The 27399-nt window shown below is 47.6% G+C and overlaps 9 protein-coding genes across 9 annotated transcripts; 5 read left to right on the top strand and 4 right to left on the bottom strand.

Moving 5' to 3' along the window:
• Nucleotides 1-815: 815 nt before the first annotated feature.
• On the bottom strand, nucleotides 816-3690 carry EDB82DRAFT_509111 (survival protein sure-like phosphatase/nucleotidase). The gene is made up of 4 exons (XM_025728564.2): nucleotides 3530-3690; nucleotides 2529-3461; nucleotides 2418-2483; nucleotides 816-2310 (listed from the first exon to the last, which is right to left on the bottom strand). Exons 2-4 carry the CDS (start codon nucleotides 3422-3424, stop codon nucleotides 999-1001), a joined length of 2274 nt encoding a protein of 757 aa, XP_025582918.1. The 5' UTR covers nucleotides 3425-3461; nucleotides 3530-3690; the 3' UTR covers nucleotides 816-998.
• A 506-nt stretch (nucleotides 3691-4196) lies between these two features.
• Nucleotides 4197-5526, bottom strand: EDB82DRAFT_478479 (uncharacterized protein; the record flags this gene model as incomplete). Its single annotated transcript, XM_025728563.1, has 2 exons — nucleotides 4197-4698; nucleotides 4751-5526. 2 exons carry the CDS (start codon nucleotides 5524-5526, stop codon nucleotides 4197-4199), a joined length of 1278 nt encoding a protein of 425 aa, XP_025582917.1.
• A 991-nt stretch (nucleotides 5527-6517) lies between these two features.
• Nucleotides 6518-7259, top strand: EDB82DRAFT_478478 (DASH complex subunit Duo1-domain-containing protein; the record flags this gene model as incomplete). The annotated part of the gene is made up of 2 exons (XM_025728562.1): nucleotides 6518-6766; nucleotides 6816-7259. The coding sequence occupies 2 exons, from the start codon at nucleotides 6518-6520 to the stop codon at nucleotides 7257-7259; spliced, it is 693 nt and encodes a 230-aa protein (XP_025582916.1).
• A 31-nt stretch (nucleotides 7260-7290) lies between these two features.
• EDB82DRAFT_269459 (ribonuclease H2, subunit B) lies at nucleotides 7291-8828 on the bottom strand. Its single transcript, XM_025728561.2, has one exon. It carries the CDS (start codon nucleotides 8580-8582, stop codon nucleotides 7323-7325), a length of 1260 nt encoding a protein of 419 aa, XP_025582915.1. The 5' UTR covers nucleotides 8583-8828; the 3' UTR covers nucleotides 7291-7322.
• A 266-nt stretch (nucleotides 8829-9094) lies between these two features.
• EDB82DRAFT_465695 (uncharacterized protein) lies at nucleotides 9095-12077 on the top strand. The gene is made up of 2 exons (XM_025728560.2): nucleotides 9095-9484; nucleotides 9553-12077. The coding sequence occupies exons 1-2, from the start codon at nucleotides 9475-9477 to the stop codon at nucleotides 11844-11846; spliced, it is 2304 nt and encodes a 767-aa protein (XP_025582914.1). The 5' UTR covers nucleotides 9095-9474; the 3' UTR covers nucleotides 11847-12077.
• A 1246-nt stretch (nucleotides 12078-13323) lies between these two features.
• On the top strand, nucleotides 13324-14676 carry EDB82DRAFT_269448 (uncharacterized protein). Its single transcript, XM_025728559.2, has one exon. The coding sequence runs from the start codon at nucleotides 13516-13518 to the stop codon at nucleotides 14629-14631; it is 1116 nt and encodes a 371-aa protein (XP_025582913.1). The 5' UTR covers nucleotides 13324-13515; the 3' UTR covers nucleotides 14632-14676.
• EDB82DRAFT_269447 (uncharacterized protein) lies at nucleotides 14677-15215 on the bottom strand. The gene is made up of 2 exons (XM_065607351.1): nucleotides 15089-15215; nucleotides 14677-14993 (listed from the first exon to the last, which is right to left on the bottom strand). Exon 2 carries the CDS (start codon nucleotides 14950-14952, stop codon nucleotides 14722-14724), a length of 231 nt encoding a protein of 76 aa, XP_065464180.1. The 5' UTR covers nucleotides 14953-14993; nucleotides 15089-15215; the 3' UTR covers nucleotides 14677-14721.
• A 3796-nt stretch (nucleotides 15216-19011) lies between these two features.
• EDB82DRAFT_269369 (uncharacterized protein) lies at nucleotides 19012-21043 on the top strand. Its single transcript, XM_025728557.2, has 2 exons — nucleotides 19012-19276; nucleotides 19328-21043. Exons 1-2 carry the CDS (start codon nucleotides 19110-19112, stop codon nucleotides 20859-20861), a joined length of 1701 nt encoding a protein of 566 aa, XP_025582911.2. The 5' UTR covers nucleotides 19012-19109; the 3' UTR covers nucleotides 20862-21043.
• Nucleotides 21044-23137: 2094 nt separating this feature from the next.
• On the top strand, nucleotides 23138-23905 carry EDB82DRAFT_527842 (uncharacterized protein; the record flags this gene model as incomplete). The annotated part of the gene is made up of 2 exons (XM_025728553.1): nucleotides 23138-23522; nucleotides 23646-23905. 2 exons carry the CDS (start codon nucleotides 23138-23140, stop codon nucleotides 23903-23905), a joined length of 645 nt encoding a protein of 214 aa, XP_025582909.1.
• Nucleotides 23906-27399: the final 3494 nt, after the last annotated feature.

Here is a 27399-nt window from a genome sequence, read left to right as displayed (position 1 = left end):
GTCGCAAGGCCGATTTCACATAAGATTCATCTCAGGCAAATGAGATTACCCTATAGTAATGAGATCTACCATGTTAGAGCTATGTCTAAAGGCTGACAGATTATATGTCAACTGTGTAGGATCAAGGTCGGACTTCTTTAGTCATTGTGTGCCTTGACTAGTAAGTGCGCCTACAGTTATGAGGTGGTTGTGCTGGATATCGTATCTCATGATGATGAATGCAATTTCAGTTTCACACAAGTTATCAATACGCCCTGGCCAACCACCAAAATCAAACCATCCAGCTGGTATCACAAATATCCGCAGTGACATTCAAATCACAATTACAATATCCACTTTCTAGATGAAACATACTTTATTTTGCTTGATAAAGACCTTATGTTTTGTACTTCTAAGCACAGCCTCCTTCTCATCTAAAAGTCCCTGCTTCCGTACGGCACAGCAGAAACGGAACTACCTTTGATGGAACTTGGACACGATTCACTTTGGTGATCATCATTAGAAGTTCGTTTGTTCAAATGAAGTGATGTTGAAGTTTATCCCGCTTTCAACTCCACTACATCGTGGCTGTGTAGTTGGATCTTAATCCCAATTGGGAGTTGATATCCTTCTCTCGAGCAACTGATCAATACAAGATGAGGGATTATGCCTAATCCAGTCAGTATTTTTCATGTGAATACAACTCGTTATGGTTTCCCTACATTATGCGAACCTGATATCGGCGAACTTACACTGAATGTGCAGTGACGGAAGCTAAGATAGTAGGTGCTAGGTAGGCATAAAGTCAGACTATACTCCGCTCATTTTGAACACAGCTTCCTCTACTGACATGGTCACTGCATGTGCGGAAGGTGCTAATTGAATAGCAAAATTTAATAAGAAAGTGTATGGTGTGCATGTAAAATAAAAGAACTTTTGAACTCCCGAGTAGCACACATATTGTGATATGGCGGTGACTGGCTACCCTTTTCGAAACTCCAAATCCACTGGCAGTTGCCTTACCTCCGTCCCAAATCTACCTTGCGGACAGGAACCATATCCTCGGCACCCTCTTGATCCTTAATTGAGCTCTCAATACCAAAGAATGGCGCAACACCATGTCTCATTACACCCTTCCAAAACCCAGACACAATCTCCTTCAGATCACCCCCGGTCTGCTTGAAGTCAGGGAAGGCATTCACCTCAAGCAACCAGGCAGTGCCTTGAGCATCCACCAGGAAATCGAGACCGTAGACTTCGAAAGCATTAGGCATCGTCTGGAAATGGATTGGCATAGCCTTTGCTGCCGCCTCGAAGATCTCGCCCGTCACATCACAGATTTGACGGAAGATGTCGTCTCGCATGTCGCTTGATAGAGGCAGGTCCCAGAAACGACGAACAGTGTTCTCGTTTGGCGAGTCTTGAAGACATGTGTTGGTCAGGAAAGACTCAATGTCTTCTGGTGCATCTGCGGGTGCAGTGTATGGCTTGCCAGCGAAGAGCGCAAGCATATGCTTGTAGACCCAGACATCAAGGCTTCCGGTGCACATTACGTATGTGCGGATATGGAACTTACGCTTTTCGCCATCAACAAGTAGAGGTGGGTGGATATATGGCTGCGCGACGAAATGTCGGAGATGTGAGGTTGTAATGCCGTCACCATTGTTGTCATTGTCAGCGACCTCCTCTTCATCGTCAGTATCGGGCTGGTCCTCCTCCCAGATATCGAAGATGTTCTGGAGCTCGTCCATCGAACTGAAGAGTTTGATACCCTGGCCTCGATCACTCATGCCTGGCTTCAAGATCCACCACTCCTTAGAGCTGGGATCTGATTGCTCTTCGTTACGATCCATACTTTCTCGAAGATCAAAGGCCTCTACCAGAGCATCATCCAGAAATTCGGCGAAATCGACCTCAAAGGCTTCGCTGCGCTTGATGTGCGTCTTTAGGACAGACTCAGGATGCTTTGCCACCCAGTGATCCACAGTAGTAGACAGGTAGTGTTTTCGAATAAGAGCCTTTCGGATCATGTAGCTGTTGATAAGAGTGGTGCACTCATGGCTGCCAGCATACTCAAAGTCGATGGCTTCGTACGCAGTAATCTGCAAGATGTTTTCCTCTGAGGGGACAATTTTCGCAAGAGCTGGCTCATCAGACTCTGGTACTTCAGTGATCACATTGAAAACCCCCTCAGGGAAGAGAGAGTTCAAGGCGGATAAGATGAGCGGTTGAACGTATGCATCTTCGTAGGAAATGACAGCCTGGATTGAGGGGCCTTTTGGCCTCGACGTCATCTCTTGACTTTTCTGGTTCGCCACCGAGCCCGAATCCCTTTATAAAAAGTAAGAATGTATCTATTGATAGTCTTGATAGAATACAGGCATTGTGCTTCTCTCCTGGCCCTGCCCGCCACATATCACACGATCGAGGGTACTTACAGTTCAAGCTCTTTCTGGTTAAATTCTCCAGCACCATGCATGAAGTTCGCCTTAAGAGGAGTGATACTAGAGCAGTCAGTAATGTTTGTTTCTCGTAACGGTCAAACATACCTTGTCAGTCCTTCTTTGACGGCCCATCCATCGTTACCAGGCGCAGACTCTTCTACGCTCTTATATACATCCGTGAACCTTGGTGCCCACTTGAAGTGTTTGTGAGAATGTCCTTTTCGTGAGATAGATCGGGCGGCATCGTCAACCTCGCCGTTTACGCCCTCGCGAATCCTCTCCTCTTCTTCGTTCTCGTCTCCTGCCTCACCTTCAATTTCCTGAAAGCAACCCCCCTCTCGCCAGTAGTTCTGCAGAACGTTTGTCCAAATGGCCTTGTTGTTTTCCAGACCTTCTACTAGAGGAACATTGACGCTGTAGAGATCCGCACTACCGTCCGTTGGCCACTGCTTGTAAAGAGTCTCAATAACCTTGACGCTACGGCGACAAGCAGCCTCGATGATGACCGGGTCGTGGTTCCTGGTGAAGAAAGCAAAGCTCAAGGCAATTGACTTCTTTTGACAAACAGCAGCCTCCAGAGCGGCACCTAGAGTTCCTGAACTAAGAGCAAAGACAGCAGTGGTGTTTCTGCCATAGTTGGGACCACTAACGACAAGATCAATAGGTCCTCGATCTTGGAAGAAGTGGTGAAGACCAATCTGGACGCAAGAGGCGGGTGTCCCGTCAACCAAGATCCATTCTTCAACATCTCCTTCAGGAGATGGTCGATGGTGAGTGGTACCTTGAGAATCATCACCATGGACGACGGATGAAGGGCGGTAGTACACAGGCTTGAGGGTTTGACCAATCATGTGTGCCTTTCCAATCCATGACCTCTGCGTGTGAGGAAGACATACAGAAACAGTGTGGCCGGCCTGTTGTAGCTGCTGAATGAGACAGTGAACGTATGGAGACGAATGTGGTGATGGCGGACCATCATCATTGGTAACGAGGATATGCATCTTTGACTGTGATGAGAAGGCCGGCGATTAGTATGAGCTATCACAGGTGTCAGTAAGAATCTTCTTGGGTAGAGAGGACAAGACAGAAGAAAAGATTCAACTCACTCGCAATGCCTGTTTATACAGTAGATCTACGCAAGTATTTGACGGATGAACGTTGGGCAGAATGGAATCAATGAGGGGCACGTAGACGTGGGGCAGGAACGCTAAGCAAGTCAGCACGTCACAGAATCACTTCCAATTGGCGTTTGGCATGGGAAACTACGGGCACAAGCAGGGAACTCATGTTATTATCATGAACTTGTCTGATTTCTTTATTCGACCGACTCGATCATGAAGAAAAAAACTACCTAAAAACCGGGGCTCACAGAATTGAATATGCCTAAGGAAAATTCCTTGCCAAGCCAAACCAAACCAGACCAGACCAGCCGATACCGAACCAAATAAAACAGAATAAATCGAAACAGACTCAGGCTTGCTTCCTCTCTTCCACTGTTTGAGGTCAGGTATGAATCAATCAATCAATCAACCATTCAATACGTCGTCTTCCTGTGCGATACATTCCATCGTCCCTAGCAGACTTGCTAGTCCTTTTTGACGCTCTAATTCCATCCAACGCCGTGATAAAGCCAGTACTAATTTCCATTATAAGGCAAAAGGTAGGGAAATTCCCGTGTGCAGAATTATGAATTGTCGTGGAACAGCCGCTTGACTGTGATGCGAGAATGTGATAAGAAAGCAAATGTAACGCCGAAGAACCGAAAGGAGTGGCCTAAACGCGACTGCGCTTGGTCTCCCTGGTGTCAATGCTTTCTCCTGATCGTTTGCGCGATGGCGATTTGGGGGCGCTTTCCTTTGTTCGTCGCCAGGAATCAAAGGGGCTTCGCTTGCTGGGTCGCTTAACAACGGGTGCGCTCTCTGTCAGCTTATTGGCAGATCGAGTGACTCGTCGAGTAGACGGTGGTGAAGCCGGAGCGAATTGGGGCGCAGGGGTAGATTCGCGCTCTTTCACTGACGGCGTCGCTGGGCAAGCCAGTTCCTCGTCGTTTTCTTCCACATCCGTCATAGCTTCTTCTTCTTCCACATCTGTCACAGCTTCTTCTTCTTCAACCTGCTCCTTCGTCTTGACATCCTGGAAGAGGAGACGAGGCTTAATCGAAGCTCGCGTCAGAGGACGATGAATATGAGCCTCTGGGTCTTCCTCTGCAGTTTGGCGCTCATCTAGATCTTCAGTTTCATGCTCAGTGAATTTGCGGAAGAATCTCTTGCCACGGCTATTAAAGTTAGTGATTTGTTTTAGAAAAAAATGAGGTTGGTAAGACTTACAATGTGTACACCATACCATCCTTACGGTCAGCGAGCTCATCCACGGTCTTCACGCCCTCTCCAGGAACCTTAACCTTGCGCTTGTCGTGGCGTTTGCTAGGTCCAGCATGGGGTGCTTCGCTGAAGAAAGGGTTTTCTGAACTGAGGAAAGGGTTGTCTTCTCGTTCATCACGAACAGGAACCCGGTCACGGGTATCAGTAAAAATCTCAATAGGTTCCTCAATCTCCTCTACAGCAAAGCTTTCCAACGAAATGCCGCTGTACTTCTTGGCAGATCGCTTCTTGGGAGTTAAAATTGCTTCATCGGTTTCAGAGCTAAAAAGGTTGCGGGCGACTGCTTTAATGTGGGCGGTCTTCTTCTCAGTGGGTGGCTTTTGGGGTGTCTTTGATGGTGTGGGAAGCATGCCACCAGCGCCGATGACAGAAGAGCTGGATCGCTCATGGGTGCGACGGCTGGCGCCATCTCGAGAAGTTTCAGCATGCATGTTTTCTGTTGCGCGACGAACAAAATCGTTGGCGGGTATTCGCTTCTTTTGCGTCATAGGTGAGGCGATGGCAGCGTTCAGATGCTTAGAAGACTTTTTGGCGGTTTGAGGTGATCGAAGTTGACGGTCTGATGCGCCGGGAGATGGAGTCCTTGTTCGTTTTGATGAAATTCGTGCAGACTTGCGAGGTGAAAAAGGTTCCCAGTGGTCTTGGTAACCAAGGCGAGGAGTTGGAGGAGTGCGGATGTTGGATGGCGGTGGAGGAGTGGTAGAACCGTGTGCGTCGGTCATGTTGACGGTTAGGCGGCAGCGCCGGGGGAAAAAAACAAAAAAACAATTGCTAGTTGGAGCCTTTTCGCTGTAATCTGAGGCTTGACCTTGGAATGATTGTATCGACTCAAGACTTAAAGTGTGTACTCGATGGCTGCCAGGTCTACCAAAAGATTACGTCGAATTGAGGGTGCGTGGACTGATGTAATAAACAGCGCAGTTGACTTAAATCAGTTGCAGTGATTGACTGCAAAAGGGGTATAGTTTTGGAGAAGTAACAATAAGAGTCGGCAGTGATAAAAGTCGCTTGCTAATAGTTGGAGTTGGCAGATTTAGAGATGAATGTTTGTAGGGTAAGATGTTTACATTTGAACAGAGGAGAACAATCAAAACTAGGTAGGTAATGAGTGAAGTGGCTGGGACAGACTCTACCCTGGAGCGTGCGCCAACTCCCAGCCTCCCTATTCTTGGTTGTGCGACTTGGTTTACCCACTAAAATTACAGGCCCCTGCCCTAAGGTGGCAGAAAAATTGGCCGTTGAGCATAAGAGACGAAATTAGTAGGTCAGTTTATGCCGTCTAGATCATACTTCTTAGGCTGTTTATTTTTGTATCCAAGACTGAGGAGGTAAATATTTCTGTCGCCCAGTGGCCCCGCTACAACCTGAACGCGTCCGTCGGGCGAGCAACCCCGCCTAGACGCGTTGTCTACGCGACAAAGAGAAGCCAATCAAGGTGGAGGCATGAGGAATGAATTAAAGCGAAAGGTGGGAACAATTGAAATGCCCCTCATGAATTAAACAACCTAAGCTCCATGTCGGTGTATGGCAACGCATTACTATCAAGTCAACAAGCGCCGATCCTGACCCTACATGCGCCACTATGTTTTCTACATAAATTCCGAAACGTATACTATCCGAAACACACGACCTTACTGCGACCATAAACCGGCGCTTCCAGCTGAGGCTACCCAACAAACAGGCCCCGCCTCCATACCCTAGTTACTTGCTGTCATGGCCGACGATACAACAGAATTTACAGAGTCGAACATTTGGGAATCCCCTTCGCAAGGAGATGGCCCACCGACATCCTGCCCAAGGACTCCTAGAACCCCCAAGACCCCCAAAACACCGATACAAGAACGTCCAGAGCCCTTAGACCATGAAGCCGCACTGCGTAAGGAGCTTGAAGGTGTCCGGAATATCAATGAGTCGCTTGAGGGCGTCATTTCCACTCTAGAGCGCGCAGGGGGTAACATGAATGTGTGTTTCTCATAACTTGAGTTGTTGAATACCCACTGACCATCGGCAGACCGTTTTGAGCACAGTCAACAATGCTTCTGTTCTCCTCAACACTTGGACACGGATATTATCACAGACCGAGCATAACCAGCGATTGATATTAGACCCTGGATGGAAAGGCGCAACAGAAGATATGGCGGAGCAAGAAGCGGAAGCCATTCAGAAACAGCAGGCCGTTGAACGTAAAGCTGCGGAAGAGGAAGAGAGACGCGAACAATTGCGACAGCGCCGTGAAGAAGAAGAGGAGAGACGAAGACTGGCAGCATCTGCACCCGCTCGCGGAACGAGAGGAACAAGAGGAACCCGGGGAATTAGAGGCACCACTCGGGCACGTGGTACTGCGAGGGCCGGGAGCTCAACTGCCACTTCTGCAAGCAGAACATCGAGCATACCAAGTCGTGGAGCCTCTAACATCGGTCGAGGGTTTGGTGCGCGCCGAGCTAGAGGGACATAACGGGGCCAAGTCCAGACACTCACGCTTTAATTAATGACATATACCCAATAGCTCTTGTTATTATTACTTCTTCTTGAAAAAGTCGCTCATCTTCTTCATGCCCTTAGTGTTGACTTTCTTGAGATCCCGGACACCACGGCTCTCTAGTGCTTTCTTTCTCTTTTCCTCCTCCATCTTTCTTTTCTTGATAAAAGCCTCGTCTTCATCTTCCAATCCACGCTTGCGAGAGTAATCAATAGAGTGTGCAGCCATGGCTTCGGCACGTAATTTGGCCAATTTATCCAAGTATTCCTCTAAATGTGAGAAATCTACCAGAGATTCCTTCTTTAGAAGCTCTTCCAGCTGGGTAGCGAGAGTCTGGGCAACGTAACCTGAGCAGATGAAACTGAACGCGACTCGCAACCTTTGAAGAGAGACAATTTCAGAAGAGGCTTCAATGGCGCTGACGATGTTCTCGGTGGTAGTCTCTTCTGTCATAGTCGTAGCTACTGTGGAAGGTTGGGAGACTGCTGTCTCTATTGTGACGGCGGTTGACTGAGAATTGTTCGAGTCTGAAGCTGTTGCTGGGGACTCTGTCTTTACTACCGTTGTAGTCTCCGTGGTTTCTCGTTTCTGCACAAGAATTGGTGCCTCAAGAGCCTTCTTCACAAACTTCTCCTCCATAGTTGGAGCAAGTCCCCCATCCTGCATCCTTTGAGCCTTTTGCAAAACGACCTTGGCCAGTTTGCTCTCATTTAATCGGAACATGCTCTCGTCTCCTGCATCGACAGTATCGCAAACCACAGCCATTCGACTCTCGATGAGTTTTCGTGTCTTGTCGCATCGCAAAATATCTGACAGATGTGAACAGTCCTGGGGTAGCTTGTCGAAGTGGTCGTCGCTGGAAAGAAAGAGCCGTTTTCCTTCTGAGCCCTTTGACTGGGTTTCAGTCAATGCTGGGAGGACTAGGAATAGGGGGTCGATCAACGTAGCCATGTAGAGATCCTGACCCATTGACACCCCAATTTTGCTGGTGTTATCTGTGGAAGCAGAGTTTGGTATGGCCTCAATCAACCAGCTACGAGGTGTCGTCTTCGGTGTTGCAACTTTGGTAAATTCGTAGATGCCCGTCTCGGGGCACACCAGGTATCTCGCAGGCTGGCCATGTCTGGGGTGAGGAAGAGTGACAATACGCGCTTCGGAGGAGGCTTTCGAAGGAAGAATAAAGACCTTAGAGGCGTTTTCTGCTCGGGGAGGAATGCTGAACTTTGAACCACTGATTTTGGGTTCTGAAGCTTTCGATTCGGAAGGAGCTGGTTTAGTAGATCGGGTGGCTCTCGCCATGATGCCGTTGTATGTGGTCAAAGAATTAAAAGGCTATAGTATACGGAAACAAGGTGGTATGTAGAACGAACTAATCCAAGAGAAAAGAGTGATAAGGAAGGATTGAAAGGAATGTTGATGCTCTCTCCAAAGAAGACCGGCTTGTGATAATGGTAAAAGAGATCAACGTAGAATCTAAACTTGGTAGCTACCAGGCGAAGGGACCCATGTTAATTAAGACGGGCGCCGAGAAATTGAGATTAGATGAGACGCGTTCTGACGCGCTCTCGGTTGCAGGGGTGACGCCAGATTTTGACTTTAATTTAGTGGACCTCCACTTTTTCTGTTTGAGGCTGGCGCCCACCCGTCCAGGAACTTGAAGCCGCTAGGCCACCTATTGCTCAGCAAAGTATAGCATGCCTCAGGGTATCAGAAAGATTGACCGCTGGAAGTATAGGAGACGAAATCATTAGGTCAGCTTATGCTCTTTATGCAATAGTCTTTAGACTACTTATTTTTGTACCCTAAGACTTAGGAGTGTAACTTTTCTGCTACCCACTAGCATGGCTAGCATGGCATGCGTTGGCTTGTGGACCTATATGCAAGCAAGCCCAGTCCGATCCAATCCAAGTCAACACTTGAAAAGCAAACATTCCCTGCCTGCATCAACAGCCCAAAATCGATAGGTTTTCCCTCGATATTTTCTTTTCTTTCACCGACGACCGACACTCAACAGACGGGATAGAAATATCCAGCTGGATGGCTATCGCATCACTTAAACTCTACTTGCCGCCCTGACCAACTGGGAATATGCTATAGACTTATCGCATACTTACTGTTCAGTGATCGCATTAATACCGGGGCTGGTTTCTAGCTACAGCAACAATTTAGTATACATCGTCTCGGTATCGCCATGGCTCCTGGTAAGAAAGATCACAACTCTGGGCTGGAAGCCTTTTTATGCGACAATTTACTGACCTTGCCCACACAGCTTCTCCAGCAAAACAAGGAAACGACTCCCAGTGGCCCCCACGATCTCCGCATGAAGCTTTGCTTAGTACACCGCGGGGACGAGAGCGATACCGACAGATGATGACTTCGCCCACACCTTCGCCGTCAAAAAGAGGTCGCAACCTGCCTTCAATGAACCTCATGGCCGAGATTGAAAACGACGACGAAGATGACGAAGACGAGGAAACGCTGCAGCTGAAGCTCCAAGAGATCCAGGCACGACTCAAGTTGAAGAAGTTACAGAGCGCCAAGTCAAAAAAGATGGACGATAATGTCGAGAATTTGCATGCGACGACCTCGGAGCTCGCGATATCATCGCAACCACCAAGTCGTTCAAAGCGCGCAACAACTCCCACGAGGGCAGAGCGACCCCCCACCCAGGAAAATAATATCCAAGTCCCTGCATCGCCAGTCAGAAGGGTCCAAGAGCCCCAGGTTCCGATCTCGCCTAGCAGGGTGCTGCTGGGCATTGATAAGGGACTCAAGGCCCGAGATGTTTCCTTGAAGCGTGCGCCCAGTTACAGAGACTCGCAAACAACGACTGACATCGGACACTCGGGTTATCTGCGGAGGTCAAGAACTACGGGGAGCGCTAACTCTTCTTTCGAGAGCAGGCCTCTGAGCTTCAACGAAAGATTGGCATCTGTAAGGACAGACGAGGCCGCTAGAGCTCAGCGACAAAAGGATATCCAAAAGTTGAGATCAAATACCTTTGGAATCAGCCAGGATGAGATGGAACAATACAAGAAAAAGGCTATCGAAATCCCAGATGAGCCAATCAAAACTCCATCATTTTCAAGGGAAGAGGTAATGGGTATCGCCAAACCAGCGGAAAGGCAACGAAGCTACACTGTCCCGAACATTCAATCGCCCAGTATAAATAGCCCAGCTATATCGTCGATGGCACTGACAAGAAGGAATAAGACACCTCCTGGCGAAGTGTCCGACGAACAAGCAGCCGGCATCGAGCCGTACTCGACGTTCCACTTGTCTAAGCGAATCCTACCGCATAGTGTCCTTGCCCGACATGTTTCTGGAAAAAAGGTTCACATAATCAAGGATCTACTTAGAGTTGTCAAAGCACCAGATTTTGCTCTACCAGATATTGAGCAGGACATTGTTGTATTTGGTATTCTGGCAAAGAAATCAGAGCCTCGCGCCCACAAGCCGACACAGAAGAATGGGAAGACAGAAGACCGGGGGAAATACATGGTTATGACTCTGGTCGATTTAGAATGGGAACTGGACCTTTTCCTCTTCAACTCTGGCTTCACACGATACTGGAAGCTCACTGAGGGAACTGTCATCGGCATTCTCAACCCCACAATCATGCCACCACCACCTGGAAGACACGATACTGGCAAATTTAGTCTTGTCATCAACTCAGATGATGACTCCATTGTCGAAATTGGAACAGCTCGTGACCTGGGAGGTTGTCAATCGATCAAGAAGGACGGAGGCCTGTGCGGCACCTGGATCAACAAGAAGCGAACCCACTACTGTGAATTTCATTCCAATGAAGCTATTCGCAAACAGAGATCTACAAGGATGGAGGTTAACGGAAGCAGCTTCGGCGCCAGGAAGAACAACTCTAGAGAAATTTTCCAATTTGGCGCTCAGAAGAAAGAAGAACCCAAGAAGTACGACTGGGAAACAAAAACGCATTGGTTTGCCTCACGTACAATGAGCGCGTCAGACCTAATCGACGGTAAGGATCGAACGCCGAATGACCGAAAAGAGAGGGCAGAGTATCTGAAAAGAAACATGGAGGCGAAGGAAAGAGAGCGGGACATGATGAAGAAGCTTGGCCAAGTCGGCAATGCCGCTGGAAGAGAATATATGCGGCATGCTGGCACACGGACTTCGAACATGCCTATCTCGGGCTCATCCATGCAACCGTCATCAAGCTCGGCGAATATTGCAGATGAGGTCTTCAGGCCAGATGCAAGGTCGCTCGGACTACTGGGCAAGTCTGCTATTCATCTCAGTCCCATCAAACGAAAACGCCCTGACAGCTCTTCAGCTGGATCACAAGCCGGCTCGGCTACAAATAGTGGGCCGTCGGCTTTTGGCTGGGGAAGTAGTTTGAAAGACAAGCTTTCGAAGATGAAGGATGGAGAGAAGTTACGTAAAGACGGGCAGCCGCCAGTGAGGAAGAAGACTCGTTTCGTTACAGATAAGGGCATTCGAGAAGCTGGGAGAGAAAGTCTTGGCAATGAACTGTTGGATCGGCAGGTCATGCTTGACGATGACGACGATCTGGTTATTGTATAAAAAAACAAGGACTATTATTTCCTTTGTTGGCACCTACACGGCGTACTGACAAGCATGAGGCTGTCGGGTTTGTTTTGCTTGGCGTTACATACAGATGCTTCGGGCATGGTTATGAATGAACGATTTTTGGTTAGAGTTATCTCTATATCGCTTGAATCAAGGCAGATCTTATTGATTGCATCAGCACAGATGATGCCCGAAAAGTGTTCCCGAGGTTTCGTTTTCTTGCTGGTCAAAAACACGACGTCAGCAACATGTGATATCAGACTCCCCAATAGATCTTTCCATGAATGCAGCCACGCAGACCGCCGCATTAATGTCCGGTCCGCAGGGTAGAAAAATTGGCCGCTTGAAGTACGGGAGACCAAATTAGCGGGTCACTTTATGTCAATTAGACCATAATCTTAGGTCGTTTATTTTTGTACCCTAAAGCTTAGAGGTCATACTCTCTGCTACCCGCTAGCTGGTATCATTCAGGCAAGCTCATATACTAATAACATACTGTCTTCATAGAGAGCGTAGGAAAGGGCTTGAAGTTCGAGATAGAACCTAATCTGTTGAGCTCTATCTTGCCATTAGCTTAACATTTCGACATAGTCTGTAGACTGAGTTTATCTTTGACAAAATTAAGCATATCTGTATTATTGTTTGTTCCTTCTACAACCGATAATTGCCGAGAGTTATAGTGAACTGTTGCGTATGGGATGACTTCAAAGGCTTGATATTGGACGAGCTTGTCCTGTGAGGAACAGACAACACGCCACCAGGTGCTTGAAGCTGACAGCTGAACTAGATTTGATCAAGTAATGAAGCTCAATTGGACCAACGTGGAGGATAGCAGAGAATGCCACGAGTCTTTGGGTGGTTACACGAGCATTCGTTACGTTTGATTGATCATCGTGATTCTTAAAGGATATACGTCAGGTATTATTCAACTGAAGGATCATTCCTTGGTTGTGATGCTCAGCGAAGGTTGAGTTCCTAGCTTCAGGGCGACAGTCTACCTCCTTGACTAGCCGAAAGAGCACTCTTGCATGTCAATTGAGTTGATCTTTGAATGATACGCTGTTGAGGCGCAGCACCATAGTGACGAGTAGTGATTACTCTGCGAGGTGGAATATACCGCAATTAAGAAGGCATTGGGCAGACTATACGGCTCATTAACAAGAACGACTCCTCCAAGTACGAGCCCCCACGGTCCAAATTCACCAAGCGGCTTCTCAGACCCTGGAATACCCCGGATTTTCCTGCATGAAGGCCCCCAAGAGGCGACTCTCGTGAGCATTTCCCCTCATAACAAGATGCATACAAGCGGAGTGTCTGGTCGACTCTACCAATCTCGAAGCTGCCCATTTCTCTGACCGGTTTACTCGTCCTCTCGGAGTTGATGGATTGAATCATTTGACTTGTTTTTGGCCCCGCTGAAGTTTTTGTGAGTTATCGGGTTTGACGAGGTGCAATTGGGGTTGAATGAGAGGATTGAAGGATAATAATGCGTCTGTAAGTTGGGAGTTTGGGGTTATAAAGACCGGCAATTCCTACTTCAGCTCTCGAATGGGATCCTATAACATTGTTTTATTCTGTCAGAAACTCCTATAGCTGGTCCCCATATTCTATACCCCAATCTTCTTTCTAATTCTGTGTATCACCAAGCTCACTCACTCTAATCATGCCTCCTCATAATGATACCCCTTCACCAGCAAGCTCTTCTTTCGATGATCACTTATACAATCACAACCAATGGCACTCAAGCATTGAGAACAACAACTTGATAGCCAATCCTTCATCGTCAGCCACCAGCGTTTCTGTAGAAGACGGGCTGCATACATCACGCCCGCTAATCCCTGGCGTCTATGTCCCAACAATGTGTTTTTTCGACCCGGGTACGGAAGACGTAGATACCGCTGCAATTGCCGCCCATGCTGTGCGACTTGCTCAGGCTGGTATAACAGGTATTGCTACGCAGGGATCCAACGGAGAGGCAGTTCATCTCAGTCACTCGGAGCGGCAGTTGGTCACCGCCACTACGAGAGCCGCCCTGAATGACGGCGGATTCTCGCATGTGCCCATCATCGTGGGATGTGGTAGCCAAAGCACGCGCGAGACCATCCAATATTGCCGTGAGGCTTGGGAGGCTGGCGGTGACTATGCGCTGGTGCTACCTCCGTCATACTATTCCACGTTATTTGGCCCGGCATCAGAAACCATCCTGGAGTATTTCACAAGAGTCGCGGACAAGTCTCCCATACCTGTAATCATCTACAACTTTCCTGGTGCTGTGAATGGCATGGATATGTCATCGGATACCATCATCACGCTTGCACAGCATCCCAACATCATAGGCGTCAAGTTAACGTGTGGCAACACAGGGAAGCTGAACAGAGTGGCTGCGGCAACTCGCAAACTATCAAAGCACAATCACAAGCAACCAGAATTCCTCGTTCTGGCAGGATCTGCTGACTTCCTGATCCCTTCTCTAGCTGGTGGTGGTCACGGTATCTTAGCAGGCTTGGCCAACATTGCTCCGAGGGCATGCATCAAGACAATGGAACTTTACATGGAAGGACGTGTTTCCGAAGCACAAAAGATGCAGGAAGTTGTCTCACAGGGCGACTGGACGGCGATCCAGGGCGGTGTGGTTGGTGTAAAGGCTGGATTGCAGGCGTGGATGGGTTACGGAGGCTTTGCAAGAAGTCCGCTGCCGAGGCCGGACATAGAGCAGACAAGACGATGGAAGGACGGCTTTCGAGACCTTGTGATGTTGGAGCAATCACATTCTTTGTGAGTGACATGATTTAGCTCTTGAGGTGATGATCATAGGGGTCAGTCAGTCACTGTGACACCAAGGCATACAGGTCAGCATGGATACGGAGAGCTATGACAGTGCTGTAAAACAGAACAATCGATAATTACGTGTACGTAGTACATTTGTACCCGTAACAAGCGGCGGGTTTATCCTATGATAGCATTGAATAGAGTTCAAACACCTTTGTTGCCATACCGGGACCTGCATGGGCCGAGGGCTTACTGTAAGCCATAACCATATAGCCACGAGCCGTGGTGATAGGGGTGTGGTGAGCAGTTGACATTTCATCCATCCAGACATCGCATATGTATGTAGATGTGGATGGTTCACAAGATGACTATCTATCACAATTGTTAGCGTGCGCCATATAAGCTATCTACTTTAATCTTGGAATTAACAATGAGACATTTTGTGGGCATGAGACAGAAACACTCACTCACTAATCCATTCAGGCTGACGCTAAAGACAGTCTCGGTTTTATCACCCGTATGTTGCAGAATGTACTTTACAATATTATGGCATTGAATTGCATCGTTAACTTGATGGAGTTGCTCAGTTCTGTGTGACATTCCCTGCACTGCGTGGGTCAACCATGGCATATCCATGTTCCTGGCAACCCTTTAATCAATTTTGCCAAGACGATCTGCAGGAACCCAGAAATGCTTTATTTAGTAACTGGAATGCCGATCTTGTTTTTTCTGGACCATGATTGGCAAATTCAATATTTCAGTATTTTATCGTGATGAATTTGTAGGAGAATGAATGGAAACGGGCCGTTGGAGAGATCGGCGTCCATCTACAACACTTGAATCAACGCTAGGAGAGAACAAGGCAGAAGAGGGATGGTATCGTGATCCAAATAGGATATACGGATACTGCAAGCAGAGTTCAATAGTTACATGCTATGGTGAGCTTGTTGCACTTTAGCACTAGGCTGAAGATCTTTTACCATGTTTGTCAAGGGAGCTAGCAATAAATTATTGAATTTGTTGGCAGACGCAAACACAGACACGGACACAGGCCTTGGCAACACTGATGTATCGTAACTATAATCGAGGCTATAGCCACCAAGAACATGGGTTCCCCTCATTATGCTACTGCATAGCTAATCATATCATGAGATATTCTGAGAGAATGGGATTCAGATACCAGGATGTTGCTGCCATACTGCATGCCTAGTCTTGTCAGCCGCAAGGTAATAAACCACATATGCACTTGCAGTAAGCTAAGAAATGGCCCAACGTCACTTAGCCCAATGTCACTTTCTGCTACCCGTCACGAGAATGGCATTATGGCGTTGAAAGGGTTCCCTGTCAATGTCAAGTGATTGTTAAACGCCTTGGCACCTTTGTCAACTTCCATTTAGATGTTTGGTCGTTGACTTTTATATAAAACTCATGCGCCATCCATCAACTTTGTAGCCACAAGAACCCGTTGCCACCAGCGTTGAACTTCTCCGTTGGGAGGCGGGGAGGCACAAGGCTAAAAACAATAAACGGCGTAAACTCTGATCAGATCAGCCTGCGTTAGTTCGGCATCTAGAGATGCCATATTTGGATGTCGAGTTATGCATCTGACATCTCTGCTTGGTTGGACCTCATCGTAGGGCTCGTATATGTAGAAACGCCTCATGCAGATGGACCACCCATTTCTATGGGCGGTGTGTGGGTTCAACTGTAATGAGTAACTCAACTAACACGAGGTTTTCTCCGCGGCGGAAGCCTACAGACTTGTTTGAAATACGGGATTGGCTGCAGCTCGACTTAACATCTACAGGCAGTTTGTTCTGCACAGGCTTGTCAAGATGTAAGTGGTTGAAGGGTAACTCCGTGCATATGGAGGCTTACTGCTGAACACCATCTTTTCTGGAGGCGGAAAGCGAGAGCGAGTAGGTAGTTAATAAAATAAACAGAGGAGATCTCAATCGAACGAGTCCCGCTCTTAGTAGACTTCAATAGTTCTAAACGAGGCGAACTTGCGAAGAAGCGGAAATAATCACGCGTAGAGGTCGATGCGTCGGCTAGTGACAGGCTAGAACATGAGTCTAAGGAGAAGATGGAGGGATGTTGACATGATAAATCTCCCTGAGACATGGCTTTTATGGTGGGGATGGGACGGCAAGCGGCAAGGCAAGACAACCTAGACAAGATGAATTCAAGATTAGTAGTCTAGTCAAAACAAAAAGGATGGTGCCCCTTTGGTCTGAGACCATTGACCAAGTTAGGGACTATTCCATTCTCAGTACGGGATAGTTTAGGGGGCAAAGTTGGTACCTACAGTAGAGTTGAGCGAGTGGCTGTTTCTGTTTCACGAGTGAGAAAAAAGGACCTAATAAAGCTGGCAGCTGAGCTGAGAAAGGAAAAGCCACTGTCCTGAATGATGATCGAGATTGGGTCTAGCTTAAACGGTGAGGACGAACCACGAGGCCTAGGAGCCGTAATTAAACCGTCATGATACTAAAAAAGGGTCATGGGCTTTTTTTAATTCATCAATGTCCAACAAGAAAGGAACCGAATGTGGACATTTTGGGTTGCCTCAGGTAAACAAGATGACCTAAAGAAGCAATTGTGGATTTTCTTTTTGTCTTGCATTGTCTTGTCCTGATCTTTATACGTACAGTATCAAACAAAAAAAGTTGAATTTGTTTATTGTCATCAGAAACGCATCCATAACCCTGAAAAGCCTCGTATAACTGTGCCGACACTTCCATCCCTATTTCCTTCGCACCCTAGGAGGTAGGTAGGTACTCATTTGATCGGCATCCCCGTCTAGATCCGGCGCCAAAAGATTCCGTATTTTTTCGTTTATTTTTATTTAGCAAGGTTTTTTATCTCCTATTACTAGGTTGTGTCAGTAGTAACAGTACGTAAGTGAAACATAGTCGGATCAATCATGAAAGAAAAAAAGGGAAAAAAAGGGAAAAAATACTGGAGTACATCCTGGTGGCCTGACGTATGTTTGACGCGCTGTGAGTTGTTCTCGGGCAGACGGCTGAGGTTCTGGGCTACCAATCAATTCATCAAATATGCAACTTGAATGGGTACCTACAACTGCAGCTGCAGCAGAGCGGGTTGTCAGAATAGAGCATCGTGTTGATCCTTTTTTAGTACCTATACGCCGAGGTTCAGGGCCAACCAGCCTGGTCGATTGGTCACAAAAGATGTAGGGGTGGCTTCACTGAGCCGAGATCCTTGGATTGATCTAATCATTCCATACAGAGTCCCTGGATGTATTCTACTCAGCCCTGTCCCCTTCGCGATTATGGCCTCATTGACTGGCCGTATAGCCGCAAAAAACAAATTGCACTTTGGTAAAAAATATCCATGACAATCTTTCGCATCCTTTCCTCAGATCATCCATCTCCATTTGCTTCTGCCCACTCATACTCCCTGACTAGCCGGTTAGGACGACTGATCCCTGGTCGTTAGAATTTCAGGTACTGGCCCAGCTCTAAGCGCACTTTCATTGGGCGATACGCTGCACCTAGTCTGAGGGTAATTTATGTCCAACCGGTACCTCAATCTCTCATATAAATTAACTGTCCTAGCTAAGTACCTGACTGCAGCCGCTAACAAAGCCCTTGTTGTCCCTCTGCTCGTGTCGTGCCGCTGACCTTCTCCATTAACAGCCTAGTCCGCTCCACTCACCAGGCACAACTCCAGCTAATTCCAGCTTCCCCAACCGCTGAGGTACCGCTGGGCTGGGCTGGCCCGGGCTGGATCGTTTGATACCCTGCTGTTTCCTCGCACATAATTAGTCCACCTCGTACTCACACACACGCGCACACCATCAACGTTGGATTGCATCTTACTGTACCTGATGATGACTACAGCTCTTGTTCTTATTGCATTTACGCTTAATGCTTGGCTCGGCTTGTTCACGCGCAATCAATTCCAACCTCAATCTCCCTCTTGCTCGCCTGACAGACAGTCTTTAGCCCGTAACTTTAGTCTCGTCATCCTTCAGGGACACAGACGTTGATCCGGCCAATGTGGCGTTACGAGCACTTCAAGCTAAACGATACAGAAAGCCAGGTGCAGGGCATGTGCATGGGTCATGCTATTTCACCCACACCTCATAGAACTTCGCTGGTGGATACGACCCATGGAATATCGATCTTTGCCCTACCTGCCCACCCCCTCCCCCTTGTCATCTAGGGTGTTGCGAACCCCTTTGACGATGATTGACAGCTGGAAAGACGCCAGACACGGAGATTCGGATGCGGAGAAGGGATCGTTGCCATAGCCATGCTTCTTTTCACACCCCTGGCCTCGTACTATCCCGGGCATCGACCTGTCTAATACGGCCATGGCTCAGCTACTATATCTCGGAGCATTTCCCACTTCCTTCTTTCTCGGTCTTGTCCTCTCAGAACAAGCAAAGTCGTACATTGACGCACGACTTCTGTTCTGGTACATTCGTTTTACTTTATTTCTCTGGACTAGTTTCATTTCATTATGCTGGGTAAGTTCCTAGTTGCCGCTCTGGCGGTTGTTGCTGGAGTCAACCCTGCCGAGGCTCAACAGCAAAACATCTTCATTACTGGTGTTCCAGTCACTGGTGGAAGTGCCGTTCCTGCTCGCCGCAACATCAATGACCTTATCAACTCTGGTGGTCCCACTCTGTAAGTCATTTTGTCTTGTAGCCAACACCACCAATGCTAACATCTAGCCAGGGACCTTTACATGCGAGCCGTCCGCTCCATGTACGATGCCAAGGAGACCGATTGGAAGTCTTATTTCCAGGTTGCTGGTATTCACGGCAAGCCATTCATCCAGTGGAACGGCGGTGGTGGCCGAAACGGCAACGGCTGGCCTGGATACTGTCCTCACGGAGAGAGCATCTTCCTGACCTGGCACCGACCTTACGTCCTGCTTTACGAGCAGATTCTCGTCGAGCACGCCAAGCGACTCGCCAACCTTTATCCTTCCAAGTACCGTGCGCAGTACGTTGATGCAGCCAACAAACTGCGAGCTCCCTACTGGGATTGGGCCGTTGATGGCATTCCTACTATTCTTACCAAGACCAACGTCAACGTCAAGGTCCCTAACGGCAGCGGTCTCAAGACCATCAACATGAAGAACCCTCTCTACACTTACAACTTCCCCAAGGAAGCTCTCAACGGAAAGTACGGAGACTGGGATGACGAGGATCGCAACCGAATCTACCACTGCCCTGCTCCCGACAGCTTCCCCACCTCCGCCAACGGACTCCTTCGCAGGCGACCCTACAAGCAATGGGTTTACGATGTCATGACCCGACCCACCACCTTCAACCAGTTCGCTTCCACTGGTGCCAACGGTGCTTCGCTCGAGCAGATTCACAACGCCATTCACTGGGATGCTTCTTGTGCTGGCCAGTTCCTCGCCACCGAATTCTCTGGTTTCGACCCTCTCTTCTGGCTGCACCACACCCAGGTCGACCGTCTTTGGGCCTACTGGCAGGCTATGCACCCTACCCAGTCTTCTTTCAGCGGCTCCTACGCTGGTGGCTCTCGATACTCTACTCCTCAGGGCACCCGCATCACCCAGAACTCTCCTCTCCAGCCTTTCTACCGATCCAAGGGTACCTTCCACACCTCTGAGACTATTAAGAGCATCCAGAGCTTCGGTTACACCTACGCTGGACTTGAGTACTGGCGCATGTCTCAGAGCCAGCTTGCCAGCTCTGCTCGAACCACCATCAACCGTCTCTACGGAACCAGCAGCGCTCGTCGTCGCAGTCTTGATGAGCGTGCTGATGGCAGCACCACTCGTTACTTCGTCAACGTCCAGCTCGACGTCACCGAGGTTGAGCGCCCCGCTCAGGTCAACGTCTACATCTCCGGAAAGCTTGTCGGTGGTCTCGTTGTCATGCGACAGCCTGCCGAGGGTATCATTCACGGTTCCTTCTCTGCCGATCAGGCTGCCGACACCCCTCAGCTTCTTGCTTCTTGCTCCCCTGACAAGGTTGCCGATGCTGTCAACAAGGGTATCCAGGTCGAGATCGTCAAGCTGAACGGCAACAAGATCGACCTCAAGGGCGTCCCCAGCTTGAAGGTCAGCCTTGACGACGTTGCTTACACTCCTCCTGCTGCTGAGGACGACCTCCCCACCTACGGCAAGTCCATCACCAAGCCTGCCCAGGCCGCTGCCCTTACCAACGCCAGAGCCGGCCAGGCCCTCAACGTTTGTAACAGGGAGCTTCCTTCTTTCAAGCCTCCTGCCTAAATACCCAATTGATAGGACACGTTGTCTGTTTTTTTCTTCCATTTTGTCACATCTGTCTTTGGCAAGCTCTCATGCTCACTGCCGCGACTCATTACAAGGATCACTAGCAAACCGCACAAATTCGTTTATGTAATTTTAATCCCTGGCAGACTCAGGGAGTCACGATTGTATTTTTCGCCAGACTATGTCTATAGTTGCCCAATAGCGGTCCTTTTGTCATGTTACAACTTTGAAGCTTCCGTGAATATGATCATGTGATATAACGAAAGTAGCCACGATAGCTGCATAGCGGCAGGTTGTGTCTCACGCCATGGTGTCTGACTTAAAGCTTGCACGTGTTACCGAGCAATTGTATCCGTATGTTCCCAAGTATAAGTAACACTGTTGTGTTTAGCTGCAAAACATTGTTTCTTTCATGTGTTAGCATTAACTTTATACCACACTGGACTTGAGTTTGCCATGATAAAATCACGTTGAAAGTGTAATTAACCTTTTTTCGTGACTGTAACCTAACCCTTAGGGTGTCAGAAAGATTGACCGCTGAAAGCATAAGAGACGAAATCAGTAGGTCACTTTATGCTCCTTGCGCTATAGTTCTCAGACTACTTATTTTTATACCCTAAGCCCTTAGGAGGCCTTTTTTTCTGCTACCTAGTAGCCAACTAAAGCTTCTCTATAGATAAGTAGCAATGTTGACGATCCTGAGAAATTAAGAATAAGCTTGATCATTCTTTTTGCAAGTGCTTTCCAAGGGCTGAGATACAAGAAACGGGACATTGATCGCAGTTGAAGCGGTAGAATTTTGATGAGCTGGTCTTGTTCTGGGATTCATGGGGGGCTACTCGTATATGTCAAGTATTGGGTAACTGTTTGATACCAATTAAGAAAAGCCACTGTTTTCATTAATTATTGGAATTCTTTTCTTGTACCGGAGTTTTGAAATGCTTGTCGTGAGCTGGTGCAGTTTGTGTCTGTATCAAACTGCCACATCGTCAACCACTCCCGACCTGGGTACAATTCCTAATCATGCTATTGCGGAGCTATGTTTCCACAGTTGATAACTGATTTTTATAAGATCTTTGATACTGATCTTTCCGTTACGTATGCGTCAAATCCTAATGACAAAGGTACATTCCTGGGTATTTAATCTACCACATGGTTTGTTTGTATCAATATCTGCATAAGGCGAGCGGCTGCAGCCATCTCAACACACAGAAGGAAACTCAGTAAGTTTAGAATCTCACAATATCTATAGGTAATATTTGTACTCGAGTCAGTATCCGTAAATAGTTTTAAGAAGAGGTTCCAATCTTCCCTTCCAACAAAATCGACTAAAGTAATGGTATTCTGAGCTCAAAGCAAAGAGTTAGCCATAGTGCTAAGGGGGCTATGTAGAACAATGCAGAACGAGTTAAAGATGATATCTCAAATAACGAGGGGCTAGAGTCTTGTCGATTACCTGATGATGATAATGCTGCTGCTCCCATGCGTACTGAGCTGCTTTGATGTAATCCAGTGCTAGAGATGAGCAGTAATAGATTCATCTTTACCTACAGTCTATCTTGACGTCTTTGGTCTCTTTTATGAGATAACCTGGAGAATAGCTAGTATTTTTTAAAGCTCGTGGTGTTCTCAAACAGTGGAAGCCAAACAAATCTGAAGAATAAGGCTTACTGCATATTGCTAAGGAAACAATTGCAACACTACAATATGTGGCTTATACATGTATGCTAGGATAGAATCCTTTCAAGTGAGTCCTTAAATGAAGACCCTATCACTGTTTTGCTGACCCATACCTGATACCTTGGCAGGAGAGGTTGCTACATGGTAGACCTCGCCCAGAAGACAACCACGAAATATACTTCGACTTGAGCAGTTCTTATTCGCATATATACAAACTGCCCAAAATGACTGATTTCTATAAGTATTAAGTGAGAGGAAGCTCTTAGTCAAAGGAGCAGTTACAGCCACCGCAAGCTATATTTAGGTTCTGCAGCCTTGCAACTGAATCTTTGTGTCACCTTCTGACCCAAAATAACAAAACTTGATATTCGCAAGAAGGATTCAACGACTAAAGATCTCCAATAAGGAAAGCCAACCTGACTTCTCACTAACACGAAATGGAATCAGTCTTGAAGATAGGCTGTCACGTGGGTCGGGCCTGGGCCACAAATATTCACATCGTGAAGACTCTGGTTGGTCAAACTCAACTTCACAACCTTACTGTCACCTTATATGTCTTTTATTCCAATACACTTATACGACACGTCTTCAAAATGGCATTCGAGATTGTTGTCCCTTCGAAAAAAGAGGTCCCTGGCGTCGCCGACACCTTCTTTGCCGCCATGGACATCAACCTGCTGATGCACTCGCAATTCCCTACCCCAAAAAGCAAGGAGTTTATGTATGGGTGGCTTCTGAAGGATACCATGGATCACATTCAAAACGCTGACAAGGGTGTTCTTGTCGCGCGTGATCCAGAGACTGGGAAGATAGCAAGTTTCGCCAAATGGAATATCCAGCGGCAACCGCGGCTAGGAGAGGAGGAGGACCACGACGATGAAGAGTTCCCAGATTACTGTCGGCGTCAGTATCTCGGGCCTTATGCTGCCCTCACCAAGAGCAAAAGGGATAAAGTCCTAGGTGAAAAGCCGTATTTCCGTGAGTATTTCGGAGCAGAGTGGGAACTGACGAAGCGAGGCTCAATGTTGACCGCTATATCCGTACATGAACTACAAGTTCCGACGGAGCCTTGTTACGTGTCATAGCACTAACATCTATTAGACGTGACATATCTCTGCACAGATCCTGAGTTTGGCGGTCGAGGGGCTGGATCGATTCTGCTTCGCCGAGTGCAGGCTGAGGCGGCTGCAGAAAACATGCCAGTCATCCTCGAGGCGACCATGAACGCAGTATCTTTCTATAAGAAGTTGGGCTACCAGATTCAGGACAAGCTTGAGATGATGCTCCCAGCGTGTGGCTCAGATGAACCGACTGAGCACTATGAAGAGAGAATTATGGTTTGGCAACAGGCACGCGATTGAGTTCCGAAAAGAGTTCTATGGCTACACATGCACACAAACCGTCGCTAAACGTTGTCGCCAATCGTCCCCACCTTCACGTGGTGGATGTTGGTCTCTAACATGACATCGATGGACGGGCCGTTTAGAGAGCCCAAGTATATTACAAAAATTTGGAGGTCTCGAGGGTCGCTGGATAGAATTACGTCGCCATTGCATGTTGGCAGAGTCTTGTCCACAGTACACAAACAAACAGGCGGATACAGGCGGATTCGATCAACACAAAAGCTCCGGACCCAACGATGACGCTCTTCAGACATTCCTCGCCCTAATTAATTGGCAAGTGTGGCCCGTGCAGTAACTGGATGCCGGGACAGAGCCGGCCCCACGAGACAAGCAGGCAAGGGTTGCGTTTCTTCCCTTGCTGAGTCAAGATCGGGGAACAAGGGACATTCTCGGATCGAGAGTGTTTCTTCTATGAACCAATCATAGAAGAGTTATTATACCAAAATGATCTCAAAGCTGCTAAGATCTTGGTTGAAAGAGGTTGCATGCGGGGCAGCTCTCAGTGTTGCTAGAAAGATTTGATGTATCACCGAGAGCTATGTGTTCTGCGAAAGCAATTGGAAACTTATTACTAACGAATTCTTGTTCCAGGTATTCATACGACATAATTTGGTTTGTTATCAACGCGGGAGGGACAAGACGATGATCACTTGGCAACCGGAGATAAACTGGCTGATGACAGGATAATTTTGGCAAACAGGTAACGTTTTGTTGAACTTGGCCAAGTTTATACGTCGTGCACCAAGAAAGCATCGGGTCGAACCGGGATCTTGTCAGTTGTCCTGTAACCGACGCTGGGCATGGCAATGAGTCTGTGATAACCTGCGTACCTTGCCTATACCAAGAGTATTTGATAGAGATAGGGGAGATTTGCGGTGTTTTGAACGTTGATGAAAGAGAACCCGACGGGAAGGATCAAGAAACGGTCGGGAAATTTACCAATGAGATAGTAGGTAAGAAATATCAATTTAGCCGCTACTGAGGATTTTGTGTTTGACTGCAGCGGTAAATAAAACCCCGGACGAGCCATTACGTTACAACAACTGCCGGACCATGCAGAATGAGGCAAGACAAGTCCAGAGATGGTTTTCCATTTGGTAATGGGCTCAGGGAGACGCCCTTGGTCAGCCGGTAGTGAGTACTTCTTACTAGGTGTCCTTAATTATATTATACCAAGTATAGTGTACTTTATACCTCTTAAATGGCCTCAGAGTGGTGTTGGAGCTGGCATCTGTCTGTGGTTGTGCAGAAAAATGTCTCTCAATGCTGGGGTGGTTCCTCTTTTTTTCTTATGTCGGGTCGCGATTTAACTTATCTTTTGCCATTATGTATTTCTATCTCATCTACTTTTCTAGAGATAAGCTTAATTGTCCATTCAACTCTCACGACCTTTATCCTCACTCGCTCGCATGTACGCAAGTCACAGCGACATCAGACCTGGACCTGGGCCCGGACCTAGACTCCCCTCAATTATTCATGATGTGACCGATCCGGTTCTTCCCTCGGCTTAACGAAAATGAGTTGATGATGATCTCTTGTCTGGGCGTTGTCTCGTTGTTTTTACGTTGGTGACAGCGCCGCAGCCGAGAAACTCGTCTCACATCGTGCTACTCTTCTGTGCAGGCATACATGACTGGGGTTATATCTCGTTACCTGATTGGACATGATTCATGTTTCCAGGATTTCCCCGCCAATATCTGTCGATAAGATACCAGAGACGCATTTGAAGATAAAGTCTTAATAAGGGTCTCAAGATTTGGCGTTTCGCCATAACCTCATCAACCCCAGACCCTGCACATCATCTAGGCACTAATGAGTATTAGCCAGTGTTCGCCCAACTTGAAATGCCATATTGGGAACATTGCTCCGTAGCTCTTAAATTACTTTGAGAGACGAGCTTGAGAAAAAGCACCATTGGCAGGGCTTGTGCCGAAAAGACTTTGGGGGGTTGGATCTGGAGAACCCGGGACCCTTAGAAAGGTTCTAAGCTTTAGGTACTGATGGTAGTAGTTTAGGTTGGTCAGGTACTTTTCTGCATGCGGGGAATGCCATCAAGTCGGATGTATCCTTTCTCGTCTTGTTTCCCTCCTCTCACATGCTGTTTTTCTTTACACTTCCTTAGTACTGGTTGGTACTGTAGCGGTATCATCATCATCGTTGCCGTCGTCTTCCTCTGCTATTCTCTACTCCTCTCCTGCCTTTTTGACCTTTCTTCCCCTACAATTCTTGGCAATCGCTTACCGAGTGTTGTACTGGAGCCAACAAACAAATATTTCACGGCTACATGCGGACAACTATTCTGATATAAATACTAAAGTGAGTGACGGCGTTGGCGCCATTTTTTCTGAATGACGTCGAATCTGATAGGAGGTCTGTTAGCTTATCTTACTGTCTCATCACTCCCTGGCCTTGAAGGGCTCCTGCGCTACTGCGGTGCAGCATCGTTGTCAATATCAAAATCAAAATCGAAAAGCAGGTGCAACTCGTTCAGAATATCCTTCTCCAAAAAGAGAAGGAAGTCATCAAATCAGGCCAGGCAAGAGCAAAGGTTGCAGCGATCGAGAAAGGAAGGAAGGGACAAGACCCTGCTTGCTTGCATTCCAATCCAATCCTGATCCCCAGTTCCCCAGGCTTTGGTCCCCGCCTACAGAATTGAAACAGTCAATCTACCAACCAACCAGACAAACAGAGCACAGCTGACAGCTCACGACGGGCGTACCAAGACAAGCAATTTGTCACTCTACTGTACTGCCAGTATCATATGCCCAAGCTCTTGCCCCGTTTATCGCGTAACTATTGCGCCGCACTGCATTCGCATCATCGCCGCACAGTTTCCGGATCATCGCATTGTCTCGCCTCGCATCTTGTCTGTAACGCAAACAACGTATTACAGTCTAGATAGCATCGGATTGGCTGCGGATGGAATAGATGCGAGAGAGGGAGACATATCACAAAAAATAACTGACTCAAATAAGGACCGAGTTCGGTACACGACTCTCTTAGTCAATACTAATACTCACTCAATACCATCCAAACAATAGCCTCCCCGCTTGCAAAAAAAAGCCTTATCAGACAGATAACGACCGGTACTCGACCGAACAACTCTGACTCCATCGGCGCCCATCTGCGCCCGCCAGCCTAGTCCCTGACATTGGCAATTGGATCCAATCCCAGCATCTTGGATTGGATCCTACATACGGATCCCACTCTTGGCCTTTTGCCCTCACTTTCTACTCACTTACACACTCTGCTCGGGCCATTTCTTATCTTTTTCCTCCCTCATTCTTTACATTCTGGACCTTGTCAGCTTGTTCCGCCTTGCTTCTGACCTTGTCTCGTCTCTGCTTGGCTTTGCCTTGCATCACCTCACATCGTTTCTTCCCGCTTTCCCCAGATTCTTCCTTATCTCACACCAACCATTGACTTGTGTCGCGTGTCTATCTTCTATCAAC

The sequence above is a fragment of the Fusarium venenatum genome, assembly GCF_020744135.1.
Source record: "Fusarium venenatum strain MPI-CAGE-CH-0201 chromosome Unknown EDB82scaffold_3, whole genome shotgun sequence".
In the NCBI taxonomy this organism is placed as follows: Eukaryota; Fungi; Ascomycota; class Sordariomycetes; order Hypocreales; family Nectriaceae; genus Fusarium; species Fusarium venenatum.
The sequence above is the reverse complement of the archived record's forward strand: the minus strand, read 5'-3'. Positions and strand labels throughout refer to the sequence as shown.

Bases quoted from the DNA above. Each gene is read 5' to 3' on its own strand.
- EDB82DRAFT_269447 (XM_065607351.1), bottom strand. From the start codon at position 14,952: ATGTCTGGATGGATGAAATGTCAACTGCTCACCACACCCCTATCACCA.
- EDB82DRAFT_269448 (XM_025728559.2), top strand. From the start codon at position 13,516: ATGCCTCCTCATAATGATACCCCTTCACCAGCAAGCTCTTCTTTCGAT.
- EDB82DRAFT_509111 (XM_025728564.2), bottom strand. From the start codon at position 3,424: ATGCATATCCTCGTTACCAATGATGATGGTCCGCCATCACCACATTCG. The intron at 2,484-2,528 runs GTATGTTTGACC...TGACTGCTCTAG, and splicing joins GTCAAAGAAGGACTGACAAG to TATCACTCCTCTTAAGGCGA. The intron at 2,311-2,417 runs GTAAGTACCCTC...CTTTTTATAAAG, and splicing joins AACCAGAAAGAGCTTGAACT to GGATTCGGGCTCGGTGGCGA.
- EDB82DRAFT_269459 (XM_025728561.2), bottom strand. From the start codon at position 8,582: ATGGCGAGAGCCACCCGATCTACTAAACCAGCTCCTTCCGAATCGAAA.
- EDB82DRAFT_269369 (XM_025728557.2), top strand. From the start codon at position 19,110: ATGCTGGGTAAGTTCCTAGTTGCCGCTCTGGCGGTTGTTGCTGGAGTC. The intron at 19,277-19,327 runs GTAAGTCATTTT...ACATCTAGCCAG, and splicing joins AACTCTGGTGGTCCCACTCT to GGACCTTTACATGCGAGCCG.